This window comes from Cydia pomonella, chromosome 5, assembly GCF_033807575.1.
Source record: "Cydia pomonella isolate Wapato2018A chromosome 5, ilCydPomo1, whole genome shotgun sequence".
Taxonomy (NCBI): Eukaryota; Metazoa; Arthropoda; class Insecta; order Lepidoptera; family Tortricidae; genus Cydia; species Cydia pomonella.
In genome coordinates, this window is record NC_084707.1 from 13,145,944 (window position 1) to 13,167,584 (window position 21,641).

The 21,641-nt window shown below is 37.4% G+C and overlaps 1 protein-coding gene across 2 annotated transcripts in view; it reads left to right on the forward strand.

The window, feature by feature from the left end:
* The window catches only part of LOC133517749 (trissin receptor), a 205,105-nt gene extending 184,864 nt beyond the window's left edge, over positions 1-20,241 (forward strand). For both annotated transcript variants that reach the window (XM_061851142.1, XM_061851141.1), the window contains 2 exons: positions 3,395-3,553; positions 19,113-20,241. In XM_061851142.1, coding sequence (XP_061707126.1) covers positions 3,395-3,553; positions 19,113-19,580 — 627 coding nt within the window. In that variant the 3' untranslated portion in view covers positions 19,581-20,241. The remainder of the gene's footprint in view (positions 1-3,394; positions 3,554-19,112) is intronic.
* The last annotated feature ends 1,400 nt before the right edge of the window (positions 20,242-21,641 follow it).

Sequence of the window (21,641 nt, forward strand, 5' to 3'; positions counted from 1 at the left end):
TCCATAACATTGTTAGTATTACAAGTACTTACATTTAGGAGGTAGTGCTTACATGCAACACATACATCGAAATAATAACCAAAACTAGTTAACAGGTAATAAAAAAAATTAAACAATTAAATTTAGTTGATAGTCAAATTCAGTAATTACATTAAAATTGTAATAATTATACCTACTATTCATGTCAAATTCAATTATTAATTCCTTTTTATTTTTATTTAACATTAAAAATGAGAGTTAGTTGATGAAATTCGTGTTTAGACGTTAAAATATATAAAATACTTTTACTTTCAAACTACTTTTTTTTTAACATGTTGTTTGTTTCGTATAAAGGATGACTCACGCTAGACCGGGACAGGGCCGGGCCGGAGCGTCCAACACGTCATTCTCTATGACGGCTGATCGGTGATCACATGGTGCTTTCCATAGACAACGAACCGCCGGAAGCTCCGGCCCGGCCCCGGCCCGGTCTAGCGTGAGTCATCCTTAACATGTTATATTTCCTGGGCATGGAGCCCTTCCTTATCTGTGGACCGACACGCACTTAGCCAGTATCTATCTTTCTTTACGTCGCTGTCTAACTACCTAGAATAAGAAAATTATTTTGTTACATGTAATATTCTGAAGGGTTTGATAAAATGAATTCTTATTCAAAACTGTTTCTTTTTTGCTAAATAATCTGAGTTAGTTATCCTTATCTTTCTCTCTATATTTTAGTTAAGCATGACTTAATTAGTTAAATAACTACCTACACTCTGTACCTATCTTTAGATATTTAAATGAATGTAAACAAAATCTACTCTCAAATGGCTCCTTAAGCCAGTTGAGCGTAGATGAAAACATTACATGATCAAATAATGTAGGTTAAAGTCAGCTCGTTCAGTGACATATCCAGGCGGTTTTGTAATAGTATTTGGTTGGTTAACCAATAAATGTTATTACTACCCGAAATCGTAAGAATTGTTTGTTTACTTTTATTTAAATACCTAAAGATACAGAGTATAATGTGTGTAATTTGAACTTTTAAGTCAATAAAAAATAAATAGACCGCTTTAAAAAAAATACAATATTATCTTAACAAGCCTCATAAATTGACGACAAGGAAAGCCACTGCTGTTCTTATTCTTATATCTTATATGTGTCAAAGTCTACTTACCACGTCGCTAACCATGAGGCCGAGATTTGCTTGTGCAACACGAATAACCTGTCAAAACGTCCTTATTGCAGGCGACAAAGTGGGACTTTCTGCTTGGAAACGACACATAATTATTCAAACAAAAGTGAAAGCTGTAGGCATATTTCCATTAATGTCCCCAAAATGTTATTCAAATACTGGGACCTAAGAATAATACGAGGTGTTATTTAGCGCTACGGTAAAAGCTAAAGTGGATGAGATGGTGAACTAGGGAGTCAGTACAGGGGATAAATTCCAATTCCAAATTAGGTAAAAGAAGTCATTGCAAGAGGCATAATATCAGCTATTAAATACCGTTATCCGTGCATAGCTTAAAATAAGCCTAAAAGTGTTCGGACGAAAGCAACGCCCAACAAGCAAAAAAGTCTCAAATTGCGCACTTTATAAGAGTGGTGAGCTTATAGCGCTCTTATTATTGTTTTGGAATAACAATCGCTCTTATATGAGTCTTAGACAAGCTAGGACAGACTTTAGTAAGGTCAGTCTTATTACCTAGTCTTATATATGTTTATAAGAGCATTTTATAATACTATTATAAGCCTCTTGCTCCTACAACAACATTTACAAAGTCTCATTGATCTTGAGAGTACCTGGTCTTATATCCCCATTCTCTAAGTTCATTTGATTTTATATTAGACTTTCTAAATGCCATTGTAAGAATGCAAGACTAATATCAGCATAGCATAATACTATTATAAGCCTCTTGCTCCTACAATAACATTAACGAAGTCTCATTGATCTTGAGAGTACCTGGTCTTATATCCCCATTCTCTAAGTTCATTTGATTTTATATTAGACTTTCTAAATGCTATTGTAAGAATGTAAGGCTAATATCAGCATAGCATAAGGACACTGTAAGTACGTACGTTTTTGATCTTATTTAAAGCTATAATAAGAACAACAGCGGCACTTTAGTAAGATATTGGAGTGATATAGGATCAGGATACTAAATCACACAAGACAAGTTCAATATAAGATGGTTTGATCTTAAATCGATTTTGGGAATCCATAAATTTAACCATTTCGCATCAACAACCTTGTCACTTAAATAAAAAGACATTTAGTTTATTAGTATGTGTCTAGTAATCAAGTAAGGATAAACAAATATGTTAAGGGTTTTACTAAGTAAAGCAAGAAACCCTACTTAATTCAACATGGCCATATCATTTGTATTCAGAATGCCAAAGTTAGTGTAAATAATCTTAAAATACTCTAATAGTGCGCTTGAAAAATACACCTACAGCAATGGCTCACTATCAATACAAATAAATAAATAAAATAATTATAAGAGGATACAAATACCCATATTTGATCAGGCGCATGAAGTTTGAAGCGTAAAACAGGGTTTACTTTACAGTAAATAATATTTTCCCACGTGAATACTTACCGTAAAACATGAACACACACGATGATAACGAGCACGTTATTATATTTAAACATAATTCATAAACAGTTTGATAAATATTTACACTTTTTTTTTGTCACGCTGCAGTTAATTTTATTCGTACACTTATACTTTACAAATAGAATGTTTCAACTCTGTGTGATCTTCCAAAAAATCAAAATAAGTTTATTTAGGCTTACAAGATACTTATGTAAAAGCGATATTAGCCTGAGGTAGCTTAAATTAGTTTTGGGAAAATTACTGTAAACGCAAACAGCATTCAATTAGACTGATATTAGAACGATATTAAAATAAATACGCTTATAATTTGTGCCCAAATCCGGGCTTATACGATGATATAAAATCAATATAAGAGCGAAAAAATTGTAGTCTTGAGACTGTTGTAAGCGTGTTTTTGCTAGTTGGGCGATGTTAGTTTTTTTCCTTAATTATCTCACTAGCTTTAATCCACTAGACGTACTTCTACTTACCGTAAACCGCAGCCTAAGCCAACCGTTAACTCTAACTTTATTCGTGTGCGCTTCGAAACAAAGTGGTAGGTAAGTTAATTTGTGAGTCCCATGACTGATTGACCGTGCACCTGCCAAAAATGGGTAAAATATATTAATTAAAGAAAATGAATAAGTAAAAAATAATAATAATAATAATTTTGTATCAAACTGGAATTTGTTACTCGAATAATTATGCGAGTAATTCAATCTTTGGCACTAACGACAAATCAAGGATACGGAAAGAAGGGAAAAAGCTTTTTTTTTTTTTGATAAAAAAAAAAACAATGTTTCTTTTGTTGGCAGGTTTTATATACACGGATAGCTGTAGGGTTGTGGCAGAGCTCGCACGGGCTACAGCACCTGGGGCGCGTGCAGTGCTGCGCGTCGCCTTACCCGCGCCCCGAGAAGCAACCGCTGAACTATGAGCCACAACGCACATTTGTCGGCAATAAAGAAGCAAAGGTAACATGCTATTTATATATAATTTGCCCCCTCCCACATCACCCTTAAGGTGACAGTCCATTTCTGACTGCAGCTGCACTACTGCTCCGACATTACTGCAGCGGCTTGAACGCGTTGGTGTTATTGTCAATTTCCATAGTAGAATCAATGACAAGACCGACTGCACTTAATATGGTAATTTTAACGTATTTCCGACCGCAGCTGCACTACTGCTCCGACAGTGCTGCAGCGGCCTGATTGCGTCGGTGTTATTGTCAAATTCCATAACCAACTGCACGTAGCATGGTGATTTTTAGTGTTTGGTGCTCATCCAAGTCAAATCTTTCGCCTTTACAGAAATGTCTTTGGTCACATATATTAGTAGCTCTAAGCAAAGAGGATAATAACCACTACATTCTAAGGAGTATATTACACCCGCGGATAAACAACCCCGATAGTTTCTGTGTTTCGCGGTAGTTCCTCTGTATCTTGGCGTTGCTCTTATTGTTTTATTTTTAATGTTTCCTGATAAATTCATTAAATAAACTGTTCTCTCCTTTTTTCATAGTTTTCCGAGAACAGCTATAAGCTAGGGCAAGAGCGATAGAGAGGCAAATATACGATTTTCAAATTAAGATTTTCATGGTAGGCAATAAGTAGATAGTAGCTATGTATGTATGTATATATAAATTATTTACATGACCGATATTAGGGAAAAGACTGATGGAAATCCGTGGGCTACTCAATAAAATACCATATTAAAGAATTCCAAAATGTATTGTGCATCCGCACAGGCAAACGATTACGAGAGAGTGACTTATTTACAAATGTGACATCTGTCTAGAAAACTTAAATTCTATACAACCAGAGTTTATACTGGTACATAAACAAACTCCATGCTTGTGCTTTACATACAAAAGCACATGCCATCATCATTGTTGTAAACTCCAACACTGGCCCTTGAACCAATATAAACTCATGTAAATCACATTACACACATTAAACACAATAAATAATCTAAGCAAGACACATCTGCTGTCTAAAAACAATAAAACATTACAACAGCAAAAACATAGCAAAAGTATAAATTTATCAAAGTATCCGTCGCATATAAACTGTAAATAGTCAAAACATACATGTAACGGATCTAAAACAAACTATACTTCCGCAAGTATACCTACTGCTTAGAACAATCATATCATTTATTCAAAGATAAAAATAAGTATACATACTTATCGTGTTTTTCCTTTGCCAATGGTTTCGTTAAAACATCGGCCACCATTTCATCAGTAGACAAGTATTTTAAAACTACTGTACCGTCCTCAACGATATCCCTGATGAAATGATGTCTTACGTTAATGTGTTTCGTTCTGGCGTGGTACATAGAATTGGTGCACAACTTCAGCGCAGACTGATTGTCATTAAACAAAGTAATCCTATACTGTACCCCGTAAATTTCGAACAGAAACTTGCGTAGAAAAAGAGCCTCTTTACAAGCATCTGACAGACACATATATTCGGCCTCTGTGCTTGAAAGAGCGACTGTCTTTTGTTTTCTACTCTCCCAAGAGATGGTAGAATTTCCAATCTTAAAGACGTAACCGGTATAAGATCGGCGATCGACCTCATTTGACGCAAAATCGGCGTCAGCATATGCGACGATATCCAACCCTGACTTCTGAAAAGTTAAATAATTATTAAGCGTACCTTTCAGATAGCGAAGAACGCGTTTCGCCGCCTTCCAGTGAGTCTCGTCATACGCGTCGTTAAACTGGCTGAGCGAGCTGACAGCGTGCGCAATATCGGGTCGCGTACATACCACTATGTACATCAGACATCCTATCTGGCCTCTGTAGTCGTGCGTACAATCCTTTTTTGTCGATTTCACGAGCTTCAGACCTGTTTCCATAGGTGTTCGCGCAGGTTTGCAATCTGACATGTGAAATCGTTCTAGCACCTTCTTAATATAGCTTGACTGGTCTAGAGTTATTTCATTGTTCTGTCTGCAAAGCCTCATTCCAAGAATGTGGTGTGCTGGCCCTAAATCCTTGATTTCGAAGGCCTTCTTCAATTCTTCTTTGATTCCTGCCGTATCTCGGCAATCAGCTGAAGAAAATAGCATTATGTCATCAACATAGAGCGCAATTATAATCATAGATTTCCCGCTTGACTTGACATAAACGCAAGGTTCGGAAGATAAACGTTTGAATTTCATTTTGCTCGTCAAAACGCCATTTATTTTTTCATACCAAGACTTCGAAGCTTGCTTCAGTCCGTATATGGCCTTATTCAACTTGTATACTTTATCTTCTTGGCCTTTGATCTTGTAGCCCTCTGGCTGCTCCATAAAAACGGTTTCTTTTAAATCTCCATTTAAAAACACCGTTTTTACATCCAAATGCTCGATATTCATGTTATGTTCCGTTGCTAAGGCTAGTAACGTACGTATAGTAGAATATCTTACTACAGGAGAGAACGTTTCTTCGTAATCAATACCGTATTTTTGGCGCGCTTTGTACCTCAGTATTTCCCCGTGGAGGCCAAGCTTTCTTTTAAAGATCCACTTGCATTTGACAGGCCGTTGCTTCGTATCGCGATCAGTCAGAGTCCAACACTTATTATCGATGAAAGATTTATACTCTTCCGCCATCGCGGCTTTCCACTTACTTGCTTCCGGGCCATTCAGTGCCTCGCGAACAGACTGAGGGTCCCCCGTGTCACTGCATACAGTGCGTGCTACACTGGCCGACTCAAACTCACTAGTTTCATCCGTTGAGTTCTCGTAGTCTTCGAGTGTGGAATCTCCTGGGACATACGTCTCATCCGCAGGGTCATCTGGGGTCTCACTACTGCTCTCAGAATCATCTATCGTAATGACGCTGCTATCTTGACAGTTTTCGTTAGATATTTCTGCGGGCTCTTGGGGTAAATCGGGTAAGGCGGGTTGCAACATTATCAGTGACAGTTACATTATTCGGAAACAAACCAATCTGAGTGTAACGTGAACTGTCATCCTCATCCGATGAAGTGTCATTCCAAAAAGCATGTTCTAGAAAAGTGACATTTCTAGCTTTTATGACATTCTTCGGGCTCGCCGGATCTATCAATCTATAACCTTTTGACTCGTCACAGTATCCGACAAAAATATATTTCTTACTTTTAGGATCCAGTTTGTCCCGTTTGTGCTGAAGGGCATAGGCTTGACAACCAAAAATGCGCAGGTAACTCAGATTCTGCTTTTTACCTGTCCATTTTTCTTCCGGTGTACTGCCCATCACAGCCTTAGTTGGAGAACGATTCTTCAGGTAGACGGCGGTGTTGACCGCTTCTGCCCAGAACTCCTTTTTCAAGCCTGCTTCCTGTAACATGCACCTGGATTTCTCCGTAACGCTTCTGATCGCGCGTTCTGCGACTCCGTTCTGTGCTGATGACCTTGGAACCGTGGTCTGATGTCGAATCCCATGCTTTTTCAGGAACTTCTGAAAATTAGAATTGACATATTCACCACCATTGTCACTACGAAGAACTTTTATTTTCTTATTGGTTTGGTTTTCTACGAGAGCTTTGAATTCTTTAAACATCTCGAAAACCTCATCCTTCCTCCTAAGAAAATAAACGAATGTTTTTCGTGACAGGTCGTCAATAAACAACAGAAAATATCTTTTTCCACCTAGGGACGGGCATGGAAGTGGTCCCATGACGTCACTATGAACTACCCCAAGGATTTCTTTAGCCCTGGTCTCAGATTTCTTCGGAAAAGGCAACTTAGTCTGTTTACCTAAGATACAGGAAACACACGACTCAAAATTATTGTTGTCATAAGAAATACCTGTGACCATACCTTTTCTTAGTAACTCCATGCTGCGGGTGTTCAGATGTGCTAGACGATGGTGCCAAATTTGTTGCGTTGGCTGGCTTCCAGTTGCAGGGGACTGGGGCGCTTGCTTGACGTTCACGGCAACAGGACGACTGTCATCCTTCAGTTGACGTGCCGGCATCGCTTCACTGTCACCTGTACCTACAGACAAAGACATGGCTTGCGAGGATGGCTCGCTACACAAGGCAGAAACAGTTTCAATGGCATCAAGTTCATAAATACCATCCCTTAGTGTACCTGTAGCCAAACCTCCCCATTGTCAAAGACTGTACACACGCCAGAACGAAACACAACTTCGTAACCTTTCCTATCCATAGCACTAACAGATAATAAATTAACAGACAATTTAGGAACTAAGTACACATTACTTATAGATCTCACACTATTGTCCTTTAACACAGCTTGAGCAGTTCCTTTCCCAGCTGTCGGTAATGCTTCACCATTGGCAATATAGACCTTCTTTGGTTTTTCAGTTGTAAAATCTGATAAAAAACTGCGATCATTGCAAAAGTGTTGCGCCGCACCGCTGTCGACGTACCAAACGTCACGCTTGACTCCTGCGGCCAACGCTGTGAGATGCGCCTGGCTTTTCCGGCCACTCTTTTTGCCGTCAGAGTTCTCAAGACAATCCGCCTTGATATGCCCACTCTTTTTGCATCTGAAGCACTTAATTGGTTTACGTGCTTTTCGAGCTGCTAAAGCCGTAACATCTTCACTTTTCTCGTTGCGTCTCGAGTTTTCTAGAAGCAACTTCGCTTTGACATTTTCGCTTGACAGTGACATGTTCGAATTTTCTAGAGCCATAATTAACGGGTCGTAATCGCTGGTCAAACCGCTGAGTAAAATCACGGCCACGAAGTCATCTTCCAAAGCCGCTCCGATGTCGCTCAGTTGTTGCGATGTATCCATGACCTTATTCACGTATGCCTTCCATACTCGCACATTCGCTTAATTTGGTGGCGAACAATGTGCGAAGCAATCCGAGTCGTCGTGACAAGCCTCGGTCCTCGTATGCCTTCTGCAGGTTGTTCCACGCTTCGCGAGCCGTCTTGGCATTTCTAATTTGTGGAAATACACAAGGCTGCACGTTCAAGGCGATTTTCGCGAGCGCCTTCTCCTGCTTCTTCGCGTCTTCGTTTTTATTTTCAGTTGTGCCCACACAATCCCAAAGATCGTCGTGGATGAGCACCATTCGCATCATGAATTTCCAAGAAGAATAATTCTGAATTCCGGATAATTTTTCAATAAAAACATTCTGATTGGCAGTTGCCATCTTTTGTTCCCTTGCGAATAAATTTGAAAATAATTTGACGAAACACACGCGCACACTTTTGGAAAATGGTAATCAGAGTAGCAAATTTACTCTTCGCTCTGCTACTCTGCTACTCAATAAAATACCATATTAAAGAATTCCAAAATGTATTGTGCATCCGCACAGGCAAACGATTACGAGAGAGTGACTTATTTACAAGTGTGACATCTGTCTAGAAAACTTAAATTCTATACAACCAGAGTTTATACTGGTACATAAACAAACTCCATGCTTGTGCTTTACATACAAAAGCACATGCCATCATCATTGTTGTAAACTCCAACAAAGACTGGAAAACTAGTTCGCCTTTGTACTAATGATGAGTGTTTTTTTTTCCTGTTATGTTACTACTACTACTAAGTTTTACTGTTACTACTAAATTGCAGGACGCATTTATGTGTTAGAATAAGATCGTAGAATGTAGGTATGCTAACCGTTATTCATCATACAATCATGTACACACAGCATAAACAACATAAAAATGTCACAACATAATATTTCTACGATGATTCTAAGACTGAACGGAGTGGTCGTATGCAATTTCCTCTCTCTTTCCTCTTTCTCTCTTTTTCCAAAGTCTGACTGAGAAAATTTTTCGAATGAAATAGCTTACACTGTATCCTCTGTATTTGTGTTAGGATACTACGAAACCATAGAAGTTTACATTTTTTAGCGGCCACAATGGTCACGCACTGTGCGGCTTAAGAGGAATTTCCTCCCGCGGGCGCTCCGGCTTTAGTATGAGCTCCGAGCTGCCGAGGTTTTTCTGAGGGTCTACAGTATGCGTTCTTCAAAAAAGAAGTGTACAGGTTTTTTCAAAAAAGGGTCGGCAACGCGCATGTATCACTTCTGGAGTAGGAGGCGTGCTTAGGAGGTTCAGTGATGCTCGTATTTAACAGGATTAATTACTGAATTCTCGTTGACAATATTGTGGCACAGTGAATTTGGCGTGATAAAATGTGAAAGTATCGTAATATCATATTATATACACCGTGGGTTGGTAAAACCCGTCAGATTTTAAGCACGCATTCCTGAGGAGCAAAAAATGTTTAGTCAAATACGGCAAAAAAATGTTCTGTGTTTTTCTTTTAGCCTATAAAAAAGCCATTTTCTGCACAAAACACGTTATTTCTTTCTACAACTTATTAAGTTGTATTATAGGTAATTACTACTACTAGGGTAATACAAATGGCAAAGTTGTTGTTTAACACCTCATGGTAGCATATGGATACTCAAACGTAAGAAAGATTAAAGAATTGAACCACGAGAGAAGAGACAGCGGTTTTAAAATAAAATCGTATTGACAGTTGCGGGGGCTTCAAACCATGAGGGTTAAACAAACTTTGCTACAGAGTGCAACACGAAATTTTCACATCACACCAACACGAGGAAAATATTTATTATTCCCAGCGTGCAGTGCAGTGCAGCGCCATCGTCCAATACATTTATTAAATATTCTTTCTATCAGCCCCTTGGCTGACGTAAATAGCTTTCTTCATAAAGGATTTCTTGTCTCGCCCATCAAGTTTTATATGGTCTAGTCATAAACTTCTATCTGCCACGACCACGAGTGCCGTCGCCCATGGACACCTGCAACACAAGAGCGATTATAAGATTTAAATTTGTGCTTTACTAAGTTTGAAATAGGAAACTGGACAGCATTAAGTGTAAATTGCGCAATTATAGCTCTTACAAATCAATTTATTCATTTATTCTTCACTGTTAGGTACCTAAAGAAAGTAAAATTGGTTTCATATGAAAACTCAGAAAGATAAATCTGTAATATTTTTCTAACACTGAAAGACTGCATTGGAGAATTTATTTTCACGTGTCGCATCGCCATCTCCGAAACCCACGAATCCCTTTGCAGAAATAAAGTAAACCCGGGATAAAAGAGCCTACCTGGCTTTTTGAGGGGACGTTTACCGCAGATTTCTACATCAACAACAACAACATGAGCCCTGCTCTCGTCTGGTTTCTGTGTGCGGTGGTCACGCATTTAGTCAAGAGGATGGAGAAGATAATTTCAAAATGTTAACTCACCTTAAGAGAAGAAATATTTCTCCTCTGCATTCATTTAATTCGAGTAATTTGGTTGTATTTCTTCAATTTGAAGTTAAATTGCTATTCATTGAATGGGCAAACAAACGATCACCATAAATATCTGGTTTTTAGGGTAGCCAAATGGCTAAAAACGGAACCCTTATAGATTCGTCATGTCCGTCTCTCTGTCCGATTCTGTCACAGCCACTTTTTTCCGAAACTATAAAAGCTATACTGTTCAAACTTGGTAAGTAGATGTATTCTATGAACCGCATTATGATGTTTACACAAAAATAGAAAAAAAAAAACAATAAATTTTGGGGGTTATACTTAGAACTGAAACTCAAAAAATCTTTTTTCATCAAACCCATACGTGTGGGGTATCTATGGATAGGTCTTTAAAAATGATATTGAGGTTTCTAATATCATTTTTTTCTAACCTGTATAGTTTGCGCGAGAGACACTTCCAAAGTGGTAAAAAGTGTGTCCCCCCCCCCGTAACTTCTAAAATAACAGAATGAAAAATCTAAAAAAATATATGATATACATTGCCATGCAAACTTCCACCGAAAATTGGTTCAAACGAGATCTAGTAAGTCGTTTTTTTTAATACGTCATAAAAATTTAGAAAAAAATTTTTTTTTCATCAAACCCATACGTGTGGGGTATCTAGGGATAGGTCTTCAAAAATGATATTTAGGTTTCTAATATCATTTTTTTCTAAACTGAATAGTTTGCGCGAGAGACACTTCCAAAGTGAAAAAATGTGTGTCCCCCCCCCTGTAACTTCTAAAATAATAGAATGAAAAATCTAAAAAAAATATATGATATACATTACCATGCAAACTTCCACCGAAAATTGGTTTGAACCAGATCTAGTAAGTAGTTTTTTTTAATACGTCATAAATGGTACGGAACCCTTCATGGGCGAGTCCGACTCACACTTGGCCGCTTTTTAGGGTTCCGTAGCCAAATGGCATAAAACGGAACCCTTATAGTTTCGCCATGTCCGTCTGTCTGTCTGTCTGTCTGTCTGTCTGTCTGTCTGTCTGTCTGTCTGTCTGTCTGTCTGTCTGTCTGTCCGAGGCTTTGCTCCGTGGTCGTTAGTGCTAGAAAGCTGAAATTTGGCATGGATATATAAATCAATAAAGCCGACAAAGTCGTACAATAAAAACTAAAAATTTAATTTTTTTTTAGGGTACCTCCCCTACACGTAAAGTGGGGGTGAATTTTTTTTTCGCTTCAACCCTAGAGTGTGGGGTATCGTTGGAAAGGTCTTTCAAAACTAATAGGGGTTTTCAAGAAACATTTTTTGATAAAGTGAATATATTCGGAGATAATCGCTCCGAAAGAAAAAAACAATGTGTCCCCCCCCCTCTAACTTTTGAACCATAGGTCCAAAAAATATGAAAAAAATCGTGGAAGTAGAGCTTAAGAAAGACATTAAATGAAAACTATAGCGGACATGATCAGTTTAGCTGTTTTTGAGTTATCGCAAAATGTTTTCCCTTCATAGTAAAAAGACTTACTTTAATTAGGTACTGATTATGCAAATTTGCCTATTTGTTTAACTCGGGTGAAAGGTACCATTCATTACACTTTAAGCTCCAGTTTAGCTTATTGTGACGGAAGAGTAACTACGGAACCCTACACTGAGCGTGGCCCGACATGCTCTTGGCCGGTTTTTAATAATATTGCGTAGCTGCCTTCGATTCGACTGACTGTGACTCTTGTAGAAAGGCAAACTGTTCTTCGTTTTCGTGTACCATGTAGCATTATCGTCACTTACTTCTTCTCGTAAAAAATACAAATATACAAATAAGTAAATGAGTAATTTTATTTATACGTCTGACAGTGACATTATTCATAACTCATTGACTTTGACAATAAACTGACGAACGCTGCCGCGACTGCACGCCGCAAACAGCAGCAGTCGGCCGCTGCAGTAATGTCGCACCAGTAATGTCCCAACGGTAGTGCAGCTGCAGTTGGAAATGGACTGTCACCTTTACTAGCAAAATAGCAGGCGCGGCCGACGAGAGTGCTGCGAAATTCAAATACGAGTATAATAAATACGAAAAATTGGTACCAGCGTACGACTTTGTTCCGGTCGCTATAGAAACTGCTGGGCCTTGGTGTGCGGAGGCTAAAAAACTAATTTGAACTTTGGGGCGGCGTTTGAGGGATAGGGGCAGTTTTTTATCAGAATACATTTTGGACTATTAAATAATAGTACATTATGATACAAGTGTGCTAAGTTGGTCATTATATATTGTCATTACACACGAGGCGACATTGTGCGCGTGAGTTGTAAGCGAGCGCGCAATAAGAAAGCCGATGTGGGTAATTCGGTAAGTAATTACAATGCACACGCGTTTCAGAGGAAGTTTTTCAACACACTGGCGAGGAAAAAACAAAACTTATAAATGAGTATTTTTTTGTCAAAACAGTAAAGTACCTTCTATTTTCAAAATGGTGGCTTACGGTTTTAACATCGAATAATTGCACCAAAGCGGCTTGTAGGCATTTATTCGCCAGTTCATTGAAATAAGCTGCCAACACGTTTTCCAAGAAAGACTGGGCGTTTTTGCTGATTTTCCTTTGAACAAAAGTTTCATATGCCGCCAATTATTATTCACCCGATTTTGATGGTAAAAGGCTATCGTTCTCGGCTCTTGCCTCTATTAGTATTACTGGCAATGTTAATTTTATGTGTTTTTCATTTTCAATGCTTGAAAATGACATTTTCGTCAATAAGTATATAAACTAAAAACATGCAAAACTATTCCAATTTTATGACTAATACGGAAAATGGCTGTCGCATTATTTTTTTTACGCGCGATTCCAATGCGCGCGCAAGGCAAAGGCGCGAACGAAATCAACAAAGAGCCAATTAAAAAAATGTTAAAGCTAATATTTCCGTATTTCTATTCGACGGATCTCCATCCGATCGATAAAATGTTATGTTTATTCATTAATGTAATTTACGAGATAATTTTATCTATAAATTATGTTTGGTGTGATAAAATCTCTTTGAACTAACATTTGAAATTTGAAACCTAATAGTTGGTAAAAAAAAATGTATGACTCAACCAAATTAAGAAGGCTCCGAGTCCATGAATATTATTAGCAATCAGTTACCTTCTTAACTCGGTCGGATAATATAATTAAAAAGCACGAGTGTTTAATTTCTAGGATTAAGAGCCAAAAATCGGTGGAATAAAATCGTCGTTTTGAGCACGTGTGTTGAAAATATTATATTCAACTTTAAAAAAACTTTACTTTTAGCTGGTTACACAAAAACGGCTGAACGAGTTATGATGTAATTTGACACAGTTGTATAGATAGATATATATTTATATAATAGATTAGAAGTCTGAGTAGGTTATGCATCATTTCAAATTTAAAAGGAAATTTGCTAGTAATAATAATAACCTGAGACTTATCTAATTATCTACACGTTAAATTCACAATACAGAGCTGCCATCTTACTTATGTGTATAAGTAGGAATTACCATGAAATTACTCTAACGCTTATAGCTATCTGAAGAAATACTAATGATATTCCATATACCTAAACACGAGAATCTGAATTCATAAGATGTTGTGTGTAGTTACGGGTAGGAATCTTTAAAGGATTGAATTCCATACATATCATAAATAAAACCATCTATGATGCTTTCAATATCCACACATAACGGCCAGCATTAAAATAAACTGTTACAACAAATTTATTATCTGTAAAAATGTTATAATTGCGTAACAATATTATCATAATCGATTTTATAATTACATTAAAATTTAAAATATATTTGAGAATAAAAGCAATTTGATTTTACCGTTATCCGTTATACCGTCCGAATATCAGTCGAGATGACGATTGATTTGAAATGAAATGTTAATTGCGAACAATTTTGACAAATCTCGCATGTTAGTTGGTAGAGTCTGGCTACCGGAATATTACACAAATTTTTGGCGGGAAATTTAAAAAATCTTGGGCTGGTCACACTTTGTATAGTAGGTATTATAGTTTTGATAATAGAACATATTTTTGATTTTATGTGCAAACGTAAGTTACCAAGAAATCAATTAAATATACGTTGACGTGCACTCAAAGTCAGCTCATACAAATATGTTTCGCCAAGATATTTTTATATTATTTTATATTGTTAAATCAAATTACTATTGACCAATCACTTCACTCCACAGATTTTCTTCTAAATATTGGTTCTCAGTAATGTTTGGAACAAAATCATATTGGCAATAAAATCATACTGGAGGGTAGAATTGCGAAAAAAAGAGGAAGAGGAAGACCCAGAATATCATACATGTCACAGATTAAAGAATGGAGCTGTAGTCACTCATATCAAGAAATAAAAACGAAGGCCCAGAATAGGCTGGAATGGAAAATGCTGCAGCGACAGACGGCCAGGCCCTCTTAATATTAATTGATTGACATAGAAAACACCCATGACCTGTGCTCATCACACAAATACCTTACCGGGATTCGAACCCAGGACCATCGACTTCATTAGCAGGGTCAGAACTACACACTAGGCCAGTCCGGTTGTCAAAGTCGTCATACGGCCTGATTCGAAGAATGATTAAGATACGTCTATGATCTTGGAAAGATATTTAAAAGATCGGTAACTAAACGAAATGTCAAAATTGACGTTTATTTCGATTCCGCGGTGTACTAATAAGATCTATCTACGATATTTCTATCGTCAAAGTGACATTGGTTGCCCAAATCGAGCTGCTTCTGTCAATTATGCGACATACAAACGATATCTAAATGAGAACTTGTCTAAACCAGAACTTATCGTATTCGTATCTCATTCTTCGAATCGGGCCGATAGTCAGACTAATAGTGGAGCTAAACCAATTTTACTATCCCGTGATTCCTGTCATATGACATTAAAGTGTGTGGTTTTACCTAACCACCCTTTATTAAAATGCGAGGGAAACAATTGATTGTGTCACACAGATAATATGACCGCCAGATATATCAACCGCAGTTATTCGATTAAGCAGTAATTTGACCCGTGATTCGGGTTGTACATGGCTCATTAATTTTCTATTGATTCGAAGTTTTCAAACGCGTGAATCGGACACACGTGCACAAATAAACATAGGAGGCAGATATACATTCATACTACGGACATAGGTATTGAATTTGCTTATAGTAGTAGTAGTAGTAAACTCTTTATTATGTAACATATAACTCTGTATTAAATAACATAGAATTAGTAAGAAGTACAAAGGCGAACTTATCCCTTATGCTTATGTACCTACGTACCTACTTATTGAACCTGTTTGTTCTCTGAACATCTTGTACAGATTGTGAACTCCTGTGGTAGTTTCTTCTGAAATGCCTTTAACACCTTCCAAGTACTGGGGATATTTCTTGTGCACCAAGTTGGTCAAGTCACCACCATCATCCAAAATCATGTTTAAAGGCTGGAACAAAAAAAATGTAAGCGTTAGATTTAGTTAATCCATTAAAACATATAATTAGTCAATAGGCAGGTCCACACAGACCGAGCGAAAACGCGCGCGCCGCCTCGGCCGAGGTACGTCTACACTGGTCGCTTTGTGCGTATACTTGCTCTGTGTGGACCCGCCTGATTAGGGCTATTGTCTCTATTCTCGAGTTTTCCTTTATTTTTGCACACTTCATTATGTATAAAGATATTATTGCAAGTGACGAGTGAGTGAAGAAAGTAGAGAACTATTTTGATAATGGTCAGTGTCGGTACTTCCATACAAGCCCAAAAGCCGGGCTTGCCTTAGTTGCCTTACCGAAATTACGTAGTGATAAGATTAATATAGATTATTTTTAAACCGCGCGCCAAAAGAACTCGTATTATTACCCGCGTGCTTTTTTCATTATAATTAATGAACTTGGGCGATAATGTATGATAATTCGATTGACACGTTTTTATTTCAACACAATTGCTCGTAACGTGGAACGTATTGAACCGCATTTAGGCTCATAATCCTAGTTATTCAACCCGCGTTGTTTTTCCATTATAAATCTACTGAACTTGTGTGATAATATAATCCGATTGATACTTTTTTTAAATTGTAATTTCATTAACTGTTTTACTAATTAAAATTTGAAAAATGTATACCTACGTATTGTTTTATCCTCGTTGGTTTGCTTCGGTTGTTCGTCGCTTATTTTTAGCTCTCGCGCACAATTTCGCCTCGAGTGTAGTGACCAACGCAGCACACTTGAATCACAATGTTCAATTATGGGGTGAATGTATTATAGTGTAGGTAGGTATTATAGTTATAAATACATATATGAAAGTACGCAGGAAATTAAAGAAGTAAGATTAATACCGTTGTTATTTTTTTGTTTAGTTAGTGGTTACGGATAGTACTGATACTAATCATGTTTAAAGACAATACAAAGGAATGTAATATTGTACCGGAACGCATTGTTTATTCCACGATTGGATATTGATAAATCTTTAGTACAAGTAAGAAAATAATAATTTTCTTTTCGAGTGGACATTTAAAGCAAATAATAGGTTTCCATTTTTTTAAGATATGCTCTTACATACCCACATACCTAACATATGATATTTTACTTTGTTTTATGTTAGTAAATAATTTTTTTGTATACTATATTATACTTATCTAGAACAAAACTAAGGTTCGTTTATCCAGTTGCTCATTAAGGGTTGCCTTTTTGTGACGTACCGTACCTAGGTAATTATTATTTGTTAACATTGCAAATAAAAAAAATCCCTTTACACAGTAAATATACTCGTACCTAGGTATTATATTGTTAATGATGTGCTGATATTTGGTGAAACGGAAAAATACTCTTGGTCGGGCCCGACGTCGGGCGTGATATCAGGCCTGATGATAAAGTGTGGATGTAATTGACACTCTAGTGGCGTAAGGGCCTACGCTAGCTGACGCGGGTGCACGGAGCGGACGAGCGGGTTAACGAAAAATAGTATGAGCAACGCTAACTGAAGCGGACGCGTGCGGCGGATTTCACCTACAAATAGCACCCGCGTGCGTGCGCACGCGGCGGGCGTCCGCGTCAGCTAGCGTAGGCCCTAAACGTTTAATTATACGGCAGCAATTCTTGTTTAATTATTACAGATCATGGAAGACTTTAAAGCCTTAACAATATTAATTAACTTTATAAAGAACATCATCGGCAGGAAAACTTCGTCGTTCTTCGTGGTTTGTTCGACAATTTATTGTTTCCGCCCTGAATTTCATTGAAACTACGAGTATTTAGTAAGGTTCCTTTGGAATACATTAAAATAAATTAGATTCTGTTACTTTAGCCGGGTTATAATGATCTATAATTTAATAAGCATATCGTTTATCCCTGTTACTTAAAGTGAAGGTCAACAAAAATGGCAAATAATGCAAACAAATATGACAAATTTTGTTCGCATTTCACGTATGCCTTACTTAAAAGTTTTACGTTGGTTGTTTTCATTTAAATATAAATAATAAACATATATTGTAACTAGTAATTGATATAAATAAATGATTTAATTACTTATATAGACTGTTCAGAAAATCATATGTCCATAAAAACTGCGAGATTATGAAGAAATGAAGGTAAATCTGTTTGTTTACATTATTTGCGTTTTTTATTTAACTTCTCTTTACGTATTACTTATCAGAAATGTCAGAATGTGGAATGTCAGAATGGATGTTCTGTCGGTAGGTAGTGATATCTATTTCTCTTATCCATACTGACTAGGTACAACATCCACTGTTGACGACTAAGCGGTTTGATGCTAGCAAGATGCAGTCGGAAGAACCGAAAACTGCATTCCCTTAGAATGTATTAGTATGTACCTGTGTTGTACATACGATAGATTTTTTGGAAATGCCAGTTTGCATTGGTTCTTAGCACGCATATATGCCATGTGTTATTATTATTGCACAAGCGATATTGATAAATATGGAAGAGGGAGATTGAAATCAATGTTGTCGAGGGAACAAGGCTAACAAAAGCGTGGAATACAAAGGAAGCGCCGAGGCGCGCGGCCGGTACAATACAATAAGTCCTGACAGTAATCTGGGAATTCGCTGCTCGTTTTTTGGAACATTCAATATACATTCCCGCATATAAACCTGTAATTATGTAGAAATCGTTATCTAGCCAATGATAATTAACCTTTGTTAATAATGATTCCCGATACCATCAAACATTTATTCAGCAAATAGGCCACAGGGGCACGTTAATGCCACTCAATGCCGCTGAAAATGACTTATTTGGATGGGCCCTATATTTTATGTTTGTAGTTATATTTATTGGAAGGGTCCTTTATATTTTTTTGAATTATATTTAATTTTTTCAGCGAGCGATGAAGGCACTTAAAGCCTGTCGCGGCCCGGAGTCCCGCAACTGCCACCATCTGAGTCACCTATCACGCAACGTCCTGCGTGCGCGGCGCGGCGTCGTGCGTATGTTGATCGTGGTTGTGCTCGCCTTCGCCATCTGCAACTTGCCTTTCCACGCGCGTAAAATGTGGCAGCGCTGGTCCAGCGGGTACCACGGCACCGGTAATTTTAGCACGCTCTTCACACCGCTCACCTTCCTAATTACGTACTTCAACTCTGGCATCAACCCGCTCCTCTACGCTTTTCTATCCAAAAACTTCAGGAAAGGTATGAGGGAGCTGGTGTTCTGCAATTGTCACGGGAAAAGGAAGAGTGATAACTTAATATTGTTAAATCCAGTGGGGGTCGGCCTGCGGCGTAGCTCGACGCGATCCACGCGCGCCAACTGCAGCACCGTTACCGTGGCGCCCAACGGAGACTCATGAGACTACCGACGCCGGAGGTTTCTTTATAAAGTGGAAGATATAGACATTACTTGATTAACGGAAAGCACGGATGAAGTCACCGATAGCAGCGGTCTTTACACTATCTCTACCATCTCCAAACGTGATTTATACGACTAATAAAGAACTCTTCTACGTACCTATTTGGACTCTTTGACACTTGTGTAGTAGTAGATAATTTACGTCTGATAATGTTAAATGTTGTCATCAAGTGATCTCCTGAGCTTAAACGAGTACATATTTATTTTTAGTATAACTAGTATTTAATTAATGTCAAAGATAAGTTGTAACTACCAAAAAGCCAACATATCGTGTCCGTGTATATTATAATTATTATTAGATCCATGATAAGCAGTTTAGTTCATGCGAGAATACATATGATTTCAATGTATATTCGAATCAAACAATATGGGGCGCATAAACTTCAACACACGAGGCATGAATTAGTAGATTATTTGTACATTCAATTGATACAGGAAGTAATTGATCGGAAGGAGAACGCCAAACGTGTAACACGCATGGATTGAAGTTGATGTGCCAAAATAGATAACTTGTTTTTAATCGAATCGTGTTTACTGTATATTTTTCGTGTATATATTTATGTCTCTATAAATATGAAAATTAAAGTCGTTCGTTAAATTTTGGTGGTGTTTAAATTAATCTAATAAACTAAGAATAAATCTCGCATATAGTAATCGGATATGTGAGGCTGTGCATGCATTTGAATGGTTCTACTCCTTCTAACTCATGTTTGTACGTGAATAAAAACCGTGTCATCCACGAGGACGCGTGCCTTGACTCGTATTGTCATGTTATCAAAAGTTAGATTTAACAAATCTGTGCGTTATCATGAATGACACAAACTATATGTAGTTAAGTATACCTGAATCTAGTCTATTTCAAAAACTATCTTACTTTATTTAAGTCTGGACAAGAGTTTACGCAGGCGTACGACGTCTAGCGGCCGGCAGCGGCCATTCATGAAAATTTTTATAGAGTGAAATTAATAGTATTAGAGAATATACTTGAATTTATTTATCATTTCTCATGCTCTGAAAGAGGGTCATTGTTGTTCTACGAGGTGTGCAGAAAGTGATACGTTACTGAACTAGAGCGAAAAGCAATTGAAATTTTGTTTTAAATTGATTTGTTATTTATACAATTTACATTCTGATACTCCCCATTCCATAAACAACGATACTTTTACCTAAATTGTTAATTTAAAGTACTCAGGAGGAAGAAGACTCTCAAGAAATACTATGAAACTTTATACTTAGTCATGTTTTTAAACACAAGTATTTTATGTTCCTCGAATTCGAAATGAAAAGTAGAGTGTTTAGCTCGTGCGAAAGGCAGCCTTGGACTATAAACTACCTCAACTAAAATGAGTGCCTTTCATCCCTTGGTTAACAGTGTACTATTGTTTTCAAATCAAACAAAAGCAACTCTGTTCCATTTAATTATTATTCAAATTTCATTGGAGATAAATTAAATTGTACTAGCAAAGCATATTGAGACCAAATATTGGACACGTAGGTTATGGTTAGGGTGGTGTGTAGGGAGAAATTGAATAAATTTTATCTCCACAAGGCTTCCTTTTATTATATTATGAAATAGTATCAGTTTAATTTGAGCCCAATGTAATAATATATAGGTTTAGTTATGATACCCGCCCAACTTTAACCACGTATTTTCCTGACTGTATTACAAGTAAATAATGTTATATCAGTATAGCCTTCAGCCGCCCAGAGACCTATAAAAAGGTCACCCATACGTACTGTTGTAATTTAACGGATCGAAGGCTTTAGGTCATAAACATAACTCAAACGCCAAGGTCCCGGGCTTAAGCAAGCTAATGTAAACCTCTTGAAAGTGTGAAGGTTACTTCGACGGCGTCCGCCATAGCACCTATAGTTGTCTTTGGCGCGGCGGGCACGACTAGTAACGACGACTTTAGGTTTTCTTAGCGTTCAAATGGTTAACCCCCTTATTCATAAACGTCTACTTACTAAAGTTAACAAGCGGCTAATAATCGTTTGTCCT